This window comes from Morone saxatilis, unplaced genomic scaffold (assembly GCF_004916995.1).
Source record: "Morone saxatilis isolate NCDOM2014 unplaced genomic scaffold, NCSU_SB_2.0 Contig15, whole genome shotgun sequence".
In the NCBI taxonomy this organism is placed as follows: Eukaryota; Metazoa; Chordata; class Actinopteri; family Moronidae; genus Morone; species Morone saxatilis.
In genome coordinates this window covers 20,759,719-20,773,979 of record NW_023339707.1, presented here as the reverse complement: position 1 = coordinate 20,773,979, position 14,261 = coordinate 20,759,719, and the positions used below count along the sequence as shown (strand labels likewise).

The 14,261-nt window shown below is 41.7% G+C and overlaps 1 protein-coding gene across 1 annotated transcript in view; it reads left to right on the top strand.

The window, feature by feature from the left end:
* Positions 1–14,261, top strand: part of LOC118324601 (membrane-associated guanylate kinase, WW and PDZ domain-containing protein 2) — a 34,370-nt gene that overhangs the window by 198 nt on the left and 19,911 nt on the right. The window contains exons 2-3 of the mRNA XM_035657023.1: positions 9,516–9,805; positions 11,633–11,749. Coding sequence (XP_035512916.1) covers positions 9,516–9,805; positions 11,633–11,749 — 407 coding nt within the window. The remainder of the gene's footprint in view (positions 1–9,515; positions 9,806–11,632; positions 11,750–14,261) is intronic.

The window sequence follows — 14,261 nt, the reverse complement described above, 5'->3', positions numbered from 1 at the left end:
GAGAGAGAGAGAGGGTGAGGGTGAGGGAGAGGGAGTGTGTGCATGTAAACTAGTCAGTGTGTGTGTAAGAGATAGTGAAGTGATGATGGTGGCAGATCTCAGGTATACCTGTCATTTAGGTGACAGGTGAAGTTTACATTTGTTAACAGCAGGTGATCATATGTGTGTGTGTGTGTGTGTGTGTGTGTGTGTGTGTCTCATGATTAGGTTTGAAAAGTTTGTTGAAATCTTTTATTTGCAATTTATGATGTTTTTTCTCCAGAAATTGCCTTAATTAAGTGTAAAAACAGACACCCATGTCCATTGCACCTGTGTCTGTTTTGCCATAAGAAATAACTGACTCACAAAACGCACTCTGTAGTTCACGGCCAGGTGTGTGCATGTGTTTAGGAGTGTGCACGAGTGTGCCTCGCAGCTCTGTGTGTGCGTTTGTGCGTGTTTGCTGTTTGTTTAGGGTGTGTCCACGCTCGATACAGGGAGCTTGTTTTGGAGTGATGGATGTGTGACCCTGACTTAATAGTGTGCATTGCTCTAGGTTTTGAGAGCAGTCAAGGTTATGCTGTTATTATGAATCATTAATTCGTTGGAGGAGAGAAGGAGAGACATGTGGTGTTTGACTGTCCACACATGCTCTCATGCTGCTCTGGTCCTCCCACTGTTTGTTTTTCCTCAGTCTCATGTATGGGCCCGGCACCTGTTTTGCAGTATTAACTCAGCAAAGGCTTTTTGGTTTTTAGTCTGCATTGGTCCTCCTCTGATTCCAGTTGTAAGCCCAAGTTTGAACCTCCAGTAAGTGGAAATGCATGTCGGTGTACGAACATGACTCTGCTCTCACTGCTAAAAAGAGGGGAGGATGAAGTGAGGTGCATTTTCTCCTCTGTCGTAGTAATGCATGTCATCTGGGAGTTGTTGATTGTCTAATTATGTACCTCCTGTGTCCTTCGGCATCATGAATATTCATGCTGCTGTTTTAAGGTGTGGCGAAAACAAAGTATGCGTGTGTGTGTGTGTGTGTGTGTGTGTGTGTGTGTGTGTGGGCTATGTGTTGTGCGTGTGTTTAAGGCAGTTTACCCTTGACAGGGCAGGGCTACGCAGGCATATTCTCCCATCTGTGGTCCAAACCTTTGCTCCCAGCCACTGCATTTGGATTCTGCAGTTGTAGCCTGCTCTATTCTTAGTCCTCAACAGTCTAATATGAAATTTGAACAACAACAACATTCCCATGCCGGGCCTATATCGCTCGTGTCTCTGGCTATATACATTGGGATTCAATTTTGATTGAATAAGCCGCTGTTAAATGGTTAGACTCTGACTAAGGTAGCAAATCAATAACCAATCAATGATAGTGTGCGGAGTAACAATTTACACAGTGCCATATTTGAAATATCAAGAAGGCAATGAATCCATGTATCCTTGAGTCACATCTGAGTTGGACAACTGGGATCAATATCAGGTGGTGAGACAGGCAGCAGGAGCAGGCGAGGGTCACCTTCACCCATCCCTACTGAATCAGCAGTATCTCTCTTACACTCACACACACCTACACACACACACACACACTTGAAGGCCTGCTTAGGTTACCAAACTGCGACCTCACAAAAATGCTCATTATAGTGGACTGAACCAGCCCTCCATTTCCTTGTGAATAATTAATTCTGTTATTATGATTTCAGCCATCCTTTCATAAGGTTACAGCACTCTCCTCTGTGTTGATTCTACTATTTTATTCCATTTTACTTCCAGACTGGCACCGGTTCTATTTTCTGTATCACCATCTTTTTAATTTCCCTAATTTCTTTCCCCATTTTCTTATCCATCATCTTTGTTGAGAAGCTGATCTGCTCTGTTTAATTAAACCGCTCTCTCTTCCTGATGAGAGCTCATCTCTGATCGCAGCGAGGGGTGTAATGCATCCTGGCAGATTGAGTAAGAGGACCTGTTGTTACAGTGGTATTCCTCAGAAGAGCAGAGTGTACACAACATGCCCCACTAATGCGCCCCCTGCCATGACCATGATCCTGTGACGTTAAAGATACCGTTTCCCCAAAGGGAACATCACTGAGCCTGTGTTATTCTGTCAGGTGTGTGTGTGGGCGGGTGGGTGTCACTCCAATGCTCAACAATGTTTTAATCTTAGACTAAGTACCTTTGTATGCAGTCAACACAAGAGCAGTTTTAATAAAATCATACACTGGCAAAGATTGTGGATTTATTGATGGCGTGCAGAGAACAAAGAATCTACTTTTCATTCCCTGTATTCTCATCAGCTTTTTCATGTATTGAGTTTGTACTGAGTGTGTAAGAGACACAACTGTTTCTGTGTGTGTGTGTGTGTATGTCACTGTGTATGACAGAGAGAGATATTTTGTGTTTTTTCAACCCACAAGCATTTAATCTTTTATTTTTAAATCTGCCACTGCTGTCTGTTTTGTGTTCAGCACTCGCGTGCCCTAGATTTGAAAGTGAGCGAGCATCAGGGAGCTTTAGTGCACCCCATGTTGCTTGCACAGTTTGGCGTAAATGTTCGGCGGGAGAGGTCAGGGCACAGATGTCAGATAAGACTGAGAAGTCAGAGCCGCAAAGACGCTCTTGTGCATTTTCCGTCTGCCTGCCACTCCACCAGTCTATTAGTTTAGATGAGTTTAAGGTCACTGGTTATTTAAGATGCCTTCCTTGTCTGACCTCCAACACCACCCATGGGAGGATGCTGTGGGAGCAGTGTGCTTCACTACAGGTGGAGAGATGAGCTTAGTGCTCAAGGTATTGGATGCGTTCATGCGAAGGGGTTTGTTTTCCTCACCTGTGCTGCACTTTACACTAAAAACCTCCTTTGCAACAAGAGGGCTGACATTAGTCCCGTTGATATGCAATTTCTGTTTTAATATTATTGGTAAAAAATGCTTGATAGTTTGATGATGTTAAGCTTATGGTTCCATAGTAAGCTAAATATCTTTGGGTTTTGCACTGCTGCTCAGGCAAGATGTCAAATTGGGGTTTATGGACATTTTTCAATATCTGATAGATTATAGAAAAAAAGATATTAATCAATAATACAAAATAACTGCGTCTGTGCTCATGAAGATTTCAGCAATAATTAGAAAATTTACATTTTAATTCAAAATGCATTATTTATTTGTAATTTATATTTGAAAGTAACATTGTTTTCATCTGCAATTATCAACAATTATCAATTATAATCTATTTATCTTTTGTGATCAAATGATTATTATCATTTCAATCGAACAGATATTAACATACAGTCAGCAAGACAGCAGTGACTAATAGTAAAAAACAAAACCCAAGGCAATATTTATAAGGACTGGTTAGTAGTGAGTAAGAGTAACAATAGATGGCAAACACACAAAAACATATAATTTGAATTAATTAAGGTCACTCTAAGTCAGTATAATAAATGCAAATGTCTAGTATGTAAGTCTAGACATACATACATATGTGTATATATAGATAAACCTACACACAGCTTCCCTAATTCAATGTATAATGATATTAATAAAGAAGACTAGCAAATCTTCACAGTTTAGAAAAACAGAAAATATTTGGTAATTTTCCTTTATGAAAGACTTAAATGATCAATTATCAAAATAGTTAATGATAGATTTTCCGTGGATCAGCTAATCACCAATCATCTGAATAAATAGTTTCAGCTCTAGCCACCGGGTTAAGAATTGCTCTCTTAAAGTTTAACTTTGGATGTGCAGTTACAGTGCATGTGGTCACTAATAACTTTATTATGTAACCAGCAGTCATTCTGACTTTGGCCTGGCTTATGCAGACTTATAAAGAACCTTGAGCCTTTTCAGTGGTTCATTCACTGCGAGTGCTTGCAGAGAGACCAACAAATGTAGCCGTTAAGCATTCCCGTCACATTCTAGCTGACAAAACACACAGTCAGTCCATCAATATTCTCAGAAATTCACATTTAGAAAAGACAACTATTCACTGCCTTGAACTTTCAGTGGGCATGCATAAAATACCAAATAAGCTTACATAAATGCATTGAGCATTCTAGCTGAGCTAATTGAACAGGCTAATTTCATTATCCTAGACTTCATTTAGAGCGGAAACAAAATGTGGACAACAGAGCGAGCATGGCTCCACCAAGTCAAACCAACAGAAGCTTTTATGAGCTGAACTGACTCATGTAGTGCAGAGAAGCTGCTCAGTGAAATTAACATTTAGAATCGGACAGACTGAGAGCACCAGAGTTAAATTAAAGTAAAAGTTTCTTGCCTTTGCAGAAGTTGAACAAACTCTGTCGTGGTCAAAGCCGATTATGTCAAGACAGCGATCTACCAGCTGAGATACGGCTTTGATGGGGATGAGGGCCGGCATCTAGATAGACATCAGGAACACGGGAGAATCACAAGAGCTGACAGTCACTACTTTCACCATAAAGCCTCAGTAATGTTATTGATACAGGGGGAATATTAGAATAGGTGTTGAGCTGCCAAAATCAAGGTGAAAGTCACAGACGAGTTGTGTGTGGTTGATGAATTGTAGATGATGATGATGATGAAGTGCCGTTTCAAATGGAAGTGTGTGCACTCTGGACTTCACCCTGCTGGATAAATCTGTCAAGACAAGTTGTTGTTGCTTTCTTAGCTCTGCCAGAACTACTTTTTACCGAGCAATTGAATTATTCACTTGTCTTAATTGATGTGCTTTGCTCACAACCTTTTTTTTCTTGAAGGTCTTTCAGGATGCTTTCCGCGCCAATGTCAGTGCTATTCCCTTATGTCCTTGATTCGTTGCTTCAAGTTGACTTTGAATTATTGAGCTCCATGGCAAAGCTCATCTGTGTAACTTTAATAAATGAACACCCTCGAGATCCAACCTGAAATAACTGCTTAGTTAATTTGTCCTGTAATAAAGATATTTTGCTCATGACTATACTCTTCCAGGGGTTTTTTAGACTAATCACTGGGGAGAATTTAATGGTGTAGGAACTGAAATTCTAGCATTGGCACTGCTGCACCATAAGGTATTATTACAGTGCAGAAACTGGGATGTTAAGTTGGTTAAGATAAAGCTCAAATTACAGTTTGACTGTCTTTTAGTGGAAAAAAAATTATTGTGGTTAATTAACTAAGAACAATACATGATAATACAAGCATGAGTGTTCAGGGCTAAAAGGCATATTTCAACCAGAAAACACAGTGCGGCGCAGCTGTTTGAACTCGCGAGTCATAATAGCCTTGAGCATTTGCTTTATGCTTTTTGATTTAAACAAATATGGTGAGGAAATAAAAAAAACAACAATCACTAAGAATAGCCTCGAAGTCAAGAGGATGTGTGTTTTGCCATTGACAGATTGCTGGGGTTTGAAATTACACTGGAAGGCCAGAGTTGCAAGCTGTTGAGATCCAGAGCAGGTTGCTGGTAGAGAGGAAGTCAGTGAAACAGGATATGTAGTGGTCAGCTCTTTCCTGACCAAAAGGTCAAAAATCTCAATTGAGCATTCTTTTTATAGGGTTAGATATCCTTGAATCCATATAACGTGTCCTCTATATCTAATAGTTATGTTGTTGGCTCTATATAATTCATCTAGAGCAGTATCTATGCCGTTTTAACATCTAGGGATGATTCATGGTTCCCAGATGATGAATCCTTCTTTCTTTCGTGAGTTTTCTAATCTACTATTAGATGGATCGCCATGACATACAAACATTCATGAATTGTAATCACTTTGCAATCAGACCATTATCAACAAAAACCTGCAAAACTATATAACTCTTCCATTAGCTTGTCTTTTTATTGATAATTATCTAATTTTAGCATGCCAACACGCTCAACTAGCGAGCAGTTGTATACTGTTAGTATTGTTTTAAAGGTACAGTGTGTAAGATTGAGTGGCATCTAGCGGTGTAGTTGTAGAAACTGCGGTTGCTGTAAAAGGCACGAAAAATGCCCCAATCTAGAGCCAGTGTTTGGTTTGTACCTTCTGGGACTTCCTTGTAGAAACATGGCAGTTCAGCATGGTGGACTCAAAATCAAAATCCTTATGAATATTATATTCCATTTCTGCCTATAGATCCTCCTAAATGTTACACATTAGACCTTCAAATTGAAACAGTGGGCAAGTGAAGAGCAAGCTATCATTGTACTGTCACAACATTTTACTGCACATTGCCATTTTGAAACAAAGCAGAATAACAAATTCGTTTTAAAGCAAATTAAGTGTGTTTAGGCACAAGATAACATTACTCTCAAAACTGTGTTATTTGCACATTCCTGTTTATACTCGTTATAATGCACTGAATTTAACAACTGTCTAATATGATGAGATCACTATCTCACAAGCAGTACATTCGTCGGAAGCCTTGATGGCAACCTAACGCTGCTTTGTAAGCGAACACAGTGAGATGAGTGTGCTGGGCCAGTCTGTAGCATCAACACCAACAGCAGAAGGAGAGCAAAGCAGTGTCAGGGTGTGTCTGCGGCGGGACGTGTCCAGGCTTCAGCGGACCTGACAGGCTGTGGCTCATTAAACCCCCATCAGACGCGGGAGGTCAAGACAACAGCTACAGCCCGGGCGACACACTCTGCCTCCATGCGTATAATGTAGACACACAATGCGACCTCGTAGGCCCAACAGGATAGGATAATACCCCAGACCCATCAGTTGTTTTATTTTTAGCATTTTAATCATTGCAGCCAACTGCTGAGAAATTCGGAGAAATCTTTAGATAAAGCATGAAGAGACTAACGGCTTATAGAATTATTATTCAGAATTGATGCACATGGGACTATATTGTGTATGATTAGATCGGAGAAGTTTATGCTTTTGTTTTTATGCTCTTCTCACGAACACTTCACACTTCATGCAAGTTGCATTACTGTGTTTTCCGTGTGGGTGGATGGCTGGCTGGCTTTGGGGAAGCAGGTCGAGAATATTGCTGCAGAAGGTTTCACAGTGGGATAGAGAGAGAAGGACTGGGGGCACTATTTGGCAAGGATGAAGCGATAAGCATAATTTCAGGTCGAAACATGCAGGCGTAAACAGCACTTCTTGCTTGATCGTGTCAAATGTGCTACAACAACAGTGACAGCCATTGGCATTGAACCAAGGCTGAAATGCAAGTTGTGTGTTTTTGGGTTCTTGATGTCGGGGCAACCAGCTCAACCGTTTTTCAAACTCTGACTCATGTCGCCTGAGCTGAAGTCCTGTAAGGTCAAACAAGTGAGTCCTGCGCCAACCTCAGGCTGTGTGATGCCTCTCGATCTCTATCTGACCTCTGTAGTTCCCCTTTTTCTCTCCTCTCTCAGTGTGAGACATATTTTAGTGACACGTTTCATTCTAAACCTGTTTCCTCTACCTCTAATTTCTGCTTTTTATCTTCTAATCTCACTTATCCCTTCCTTGCTCTTCCTCATATGTCCGCCTCTGTGTATAAAAAACACACCAGGGACCCTCTCTTTTGGCCGAGCCAGTAAGAGGGAGGACGGAAGAAAAGGATCTCTGTCAGATGTGCCTGTCGAATGATCAGTCAAGTGGAAAGGATTAGTTATATCCTGTCCTTCTCTCACTCTTTCTCTCAGTCTTATTAGCCCCTGCTAAGGCTGGGCTTGGTGTTGCATTCAGGGAAGCCCTGGGTGTGTTATCCCCACCCAGCTGAGGGTGATCATAGTCACACAGTCACTTAAGAGGATTGGATCTTGGTGAAGTGATGTGTAATTGATAATCTCCTGACCACAAATGGTAGATCAGTATTGTCCATTAAGAATATTGTTTGTTTCTAGAAATTTATATTAGTATTCCAAAGTGAGTTTAAAGATCTATGAAAATGCTAATTTGGTTTACTTCTGAAGTTTTCCTGCTGGACACAAAATGTCTCTGATTTCACTATAAAGTCCATTTTCAGTGTATGTGCACTGGCAGCTTCCAGTTTCTGCATCACAAGTTGCATACTGGAACAATTGTTTGACATTTTGGGAAATACACTTAGTTTTGACCAAGATTCAGATGAGAAGATTGGTACCACTCTCATATCTGTCCATTAAATATAAAGATACAACCAGGAGATGGTTAGCTTAGCTCCCTTTAAATCAACTCATCAGTTCTCGACATGTGTAACTATGTAATAGTGACACTATCTCTATCTAAATTACCTCAAACCTAGTTTGACATTTCTTCACTGCAATTGCTTTTTATCTGTCCGTCAACACTCAATATAACGATGTACGTGCAATGAGCTTGTATTGGCTGATAGATCAGACGGGCCAATTGATGGATCTAGCTTCCTTGACAATAGCCCCTGTAAAACCATTACACTATATAATGTGTTGATTGTGGGCTTTAGAGATGCTGATAGGCAGACAGAACCAGGCTATATACTAACTTCAGCTTCATATTACAGACATGAGAGTGGTATCCATCTCCTCATCAAACTCATGGCAAGAAAAGGAATACACACATTTCCCAAAATGTCAAACTATTCCTTTAATACAAAATTTTCTCTGTTATATAATCTGCATGTCATGTTTATCTTATAGATTCTGTTACCCAACCTGCCTTGTGTGTCTCTGTTGTCCCGTGTGTCAAGGTGACAGTGCTGCTCTGATAATGTCAGAGGAACATTGTCCGCTCTCTCCGGACATCACAGCTGTCAAGTCAGTGTCTACTCAAACAAATCTTCACCATGTCGGCTACATCCTCAGCCCACACACACACACACACACACAGCTGCTCCCCAGGAAACATGTTGCAACAAAACACATTATTTTCAATACAGCTTTGCCATAAGACTTGACACCTTAGCTTCATTAGTACACGAAATATGCCACTATATATTGTGACTGAGCAGACAATAGGAGAATCTGTTCTAGAGAATACAGTATGCAAACAAAAAGGATAATTAGTCATTGTTTTGAAAAATCTATAGAGGTCTATATTTGTGTGAAACCATCATGCACCGCTGTAGATACAGCTATGATTCCCCAGTGTTCGACTGCAACTGCAGGTTCTTAGCGTGCCTGTCAACACGTGTGTGCATTCAATGACCCGTACTTTCATCGAGCACAAACTAGATTTTCCCATGTGACTGAAGATGTGCTGGAATGTGCACTAACTCCTATGTTGTGTGTTTACATGAAAACATAACGTCAGCCTGCAGCAAGCACAGAACATGAGGAAATGTCTCTCTGTCTATTTTGGTGGGACAGTCATGTTCTGTGCTGCACTGTGTTTGCATAAAACAAAGACACAGTTCCCATGTTGTGTTATTCCTGACTTTCAGGCTGCCTTACTCTCAGAGAAAATATCCTATCCTATGAAGCTGGAATTATTCATGACTTTTACGCATTCTGATGTGAAACACTGCAACTCCCCAGACCTCAGACACTGACAACTGACAAAGGTTAAATAACAAAACAACCTCCTGCCTGAAGTCACAGGATTTTTCACTGGCTCGTTATGTATTTGGCACTTTCTTTTCCCACTTTTAGGTTCTCACACCTTCTGCTCACCCTCCAAATCTGTTTCCTCTCCTCTCCAGCTCATTTGCCATGTCTAAGACAGCGGTGAAGAAGCAGCACTGGCGTTCCAAGGTGCAGGACAGTTTCGTCCCCTTGGTAGGCTCGTCGGGGGAGCTGGGGATTGCCATTGGTGGAGGAGCAGACTATGGAGAGTTTCCCTTCGTCACCTCGGCTCCAGGGGGCGGACTCACAGTGGGCGATATCATCCTAGAGATTGGGGGAACACCAGTATTAGGGATGACATTAGGAGATGTCCGTGGTGTCCTCAACTCCTGCCCCCATCCCATCCGCATCAAAACTGTGTCACCAGGTATGAGTCAGTACAACAACTCACCCCTCTATTAATTAACAGCTGATTGTTGTGCTGGAAGGTGTGAACATAACAGAGTGCAAGGCCTTTCCTTCCGCTAATGGCATCTATGTATTACACATCACTGATAATAATGCATTCAATCTTTAATTCTCTCCCTAACACTGCCAACAATTTAACTTGTTGCTGCTTGCGTTGCACACCATTGCACTTACTTTATCAGACAACACCCGAACAATCTGTTACACTGGCGTTCCAAGCTGTCATCCATAATAATCTTGCTCAATAAGCCCCCCCTGACTCTCACCAGCCAAATCTGCACCCTGTAGCATTCTGATGCTGATTTGCACTTGTCAATTAGTCTGGTTATGTCAAGGCAATCGGTCAATATGCGGGTATGAGGTCAAAATTGCTGATGACACATGACAAGAGCGTGCCGATATAGTTGTCTCTCACACGCAAGGGGCCTTGATGTTTAGAAGAGGGGGCTGGGGTAACGGATGTCTTTGTTGGCTCTGAACAGCACAATATGTCACTGGAGTGTCACCTGACTGCGGTTCCCGATGGCCTTGCTCGCTAGATTGATAGCTGATTTGGCCGCAGGGGTGTAAATGGGGACCTTTGCTCCCAGTCCCTCTGCTGCTGGTAGATCCATTATCATTTCTGAAGTCTGCCTGGCTCTCCCTGGGCAGCTTGACTGCGTGTAGTGTGGACAGTGATGGATGAGCTGATGCAACGGGTTGCTGTACCACACCTCCTCCTACTATTACTACTACGACAACTCCCTCTGCTCCAGCCCTCAAATACAGGACACCAGGCTATATTCCTCAGAGGCAGGCTGCAGTTTAAAGGCTTTAGCGCTAATACTGGTGCTCTGTGGGCAAAAGCAAAGAGTAGTGATAGGATCTGTCCATCTAATGGTATGTGGCAGCATAGCCCGAGTATAGCAGCTCTTCTTTGTATTACTGTTAACCTCAGCATCGTGCCTATATGCTTGCCCCACAAGAGATCAACTCATTCAGTTTCAGAGAGCTGATTTTAAATCTTTCTCTTTAACAGACTAGAAAATAGCAGCTGTTTCATAACATGATGAACAAAAGCCCATTATTTATCCCAAAAGGCAGCTGGCTAGATTCATCTCTCTTTACAGGCAGCAGCCATATGTGGTCGTATGTACGTGCAGTTGACTGCCTCCACTGATGGAGTTATACCACTGTGACATTTTTTAATAGCGCACAGCAAATTCGGTCTGCTACTGGGCGGAACCACTGTAACAGACAGTGGAGGCAATGGGAGGGCGGATTGCTGGGCGGCAGCCTGCAGGGGAAGCACCGGCAGAGTGGTCGTCTGTCAGAGTGACAAGCTGGAGACGCTCTCAGCCTATCCATAACAGCAAGCGACCTGTCATCAGAGGCCGTAAAGCACTTGAGATGATATTAAGAGATCAGGGAGAGGAAACTGAGCCCCGATCAACTCTGCCTCCCTAGGTGACAAATCTCAACTGTTGTGTCTGGAGCAATTAACCTCAGTAGATTGTTATATATGCATAAGGGACTCGGGGAAAACATATTTTATACTCAGGATCTATGTGAAGTGATGTAGAGAGATCAGCAGGTGTGAATTTGGAGTCTAGGTTGTAAAATGATAGTGTTTAATCAAGCCCAGCAGCAGTAAAGATTATTTGATGGACTACAAACAAATTTTAGACGATACATCATCAACATCATCAGTGTTTGTGCTTACTGAGCTGATTTCTTAATGCCTCTCTCTCTCTCTCTCTGCTTCTGCCTCTCCCTCGCCATACGTGTATCTTTGCCCTTCCCTCAGGCTCCACATTGTGCAAGGATCTCAGGTTGTATCTGAGTAAGTGCTTCACACCCGGCTCAGTGGACAGCCAACTTCAGCAGGTCATTCGAGAGAATCTCTACTCCGTGCCTGTACCTTTGTAAGGTCCACATTTGTGCTTCTCCTTCTTGCCTTCAATATACTGTTTCTCTCGATATGCCTTGTCTCTAATTTCTTGCCTCATTATGTCCTTTTACTGTACTGTCTTGTCCTGTTGCTGCCATTGGCCCATGTTATATGTTTTATGTTAAATAATGTAATATGTTATTTCTGCCGCTAGGGGTCTAACACATCAAACAATAACCAAAACCGGATCATGGGAGTTTCTTGTTTCAGCACGCATTGCCTCAGCTTCTCGTGGTTAAGATTCCTTCAGTGTTCATCGTTCAGGAGTTTTTATTTGGGAGCCGAATTATCCGTAGAGGTCTCCCTCTCAGGTTTAAAAGTGGTAAAAAACACTGAATAAAGGCGTTTGTATCTTAAAAATGTGTTCTTTCCGGGAGGGTGCCAGACCAAGCTGCTGCCTAACTTGTTCTTCTGATAACTAAAATAAAGTAGCAGACGTCCGATGACTAGACTAAAATCCTTCATCCGGTTACTATATAGAGCAAAAAAAGAAAAGACCAAGATCTAAAAGGTGTGTCGTAACAATGTGGCCTTAAACAGGATAAAAAGTCAACACCTCTCTTAAGTTAATTCATTCTTTGATAACACACCTTATGGTTGCTGCCATGTGAATATCTTGGTGTTAATTGGTGTTTAAGCCTGGATAACTGTTTCCCACACTTCCCTGTGTCAATGCATGCAAGCAGAAGCAGGGTTATTTAATGAAATAATTAAAACTATGAGAATGTGAGACAGAAAATGCAAGTGCAATCAATTTCCTCATTTCCATAGCAACCGTCTGTATTGTCACAACACTGGGTTTATCCTCAGTGGCAGTCTCTCCCTTACAATCCTCACCCCTGTGCTCCGGGGGTATTACTTTGTTTGGGTGGTGGTAAGATGGTATTAAATGTGATGGTAGTTGTGTTTGACAGGTTCTTTTTATCAGTGCAGTTTTGGCATGATCCCCTGAAAAAAGAGGCCTGTAGTCTACACAAGCAGTTTCATTTTGATGCTTATGAATAAGCACAATGGCAGTCAAAGGCAGCTAGTTGTAGTACATCTGTTGCTATCTTAATCCTCTATAATATGTGACGTCACTGGAAATGGCAAGAGGATATAGCAGCCGTGCAGTGTTCTCTGAGTAAGATCTGTGTTTTTGATGTAATTTTCTGACTTGTGTTGGTCTGCTGTGCTTTAATCTTGTTCAGATAGTAGTATAGGGGGGAGACAGGCCACCTAGTGTGTCCGTAGTCTTAACCTTGCCGTGGCAGTGTGGAGTTGCTGCTAATCTCTCCTTTAGTCCAGGAAGTAGGTCATGTGGGACAGTCTGCCACTCGCTGACAGAACAAGGCACAGGTCAAAACTCCCAGGATGGTGTAAGAAAGATAAAACTGTCTCTCTTAGCATACAACATGCACATTCATATTATAGTATAATTGCAGTTTTATTCATATCAGGCTTTCTCATTACTTAGCCATGCATGCGTTCATCCTGTTACATCTACAAGCAGCTGTTCAGGGAGTGAATTGTCCAAATGAACAGTAGTGCTTTTAGTCATTTGAGAAAATGGATAAAGAGAATGGGATGGATAAAGGATGATTGGCATATCCAAAATTAGAAAAAATAGTAATTTGATGTTTGGTCAGGAAAAACAGACAGTGTAGACGTTGTTCTAAAGACACTCTATACACTATTATAATATATTACATAACGTAGTCCAGCCTTCCCCTGTCAGTGGTGTCAAACTTTTAGAAACAACTTCTCATCTCTGAGTGCTTTCTTTTAGTAAGAGTGACAACAAGGCAGGCTCAGCCTCTGGGTGTGTAATCCTCTGATCTGGAGATGACACAGTAAGATGCTGTTGTTCTCATGCAGATACCAACACACGCGTGCTGTCCTGATTCCGAGAAGGGCTTGGAAACCATCACGTCTTTTTTTAGACCACTTGTAGATATCTAGAAGCAGAATTTTCTTTGTTGTTGTTTTTCCATCGAGGAGGCATCTGTGTTTGATGTAACAGGACCTTAAAGCTGAGGAGTTTTCATCAGTGGCTCATTGTGGCCCCCTTCAGGAGCATATGTATGTTCCTCCTGTTTCAGGAGACTCTTTGCTATAGTTTGTTATTTTGTTGATAATTAAATCTCCGAATTGCCTAAGATAAAGATTAATTAGTCTCAGAGGCTCATGAAGCATAGCTCAAGTTTTTAAGTGTTTTTTAAAGATAGTATTATGAGGCCTAAGTTTTGATTTTGGATTTTTTTTGTCATTTTAAATGCTATTTCTTCTTCTGAAACTGTGGCTTAGTACTGCTGTGCTATTTAGAGAGTATCTTAGTCCTTTTGATGAGACAATGTTCTCTGATGTTGAAGCTGGCACTGATGCAGGAAATATCATTACAAAGTCTCAGTCAGGAGGGAAGTGCATAAAAATGGAAATGAATGACAGAATTAAGTAAATGCAAGCTTTAGTATCAATAATGTAGGGGGGTGGGGGGGTGGGGGAT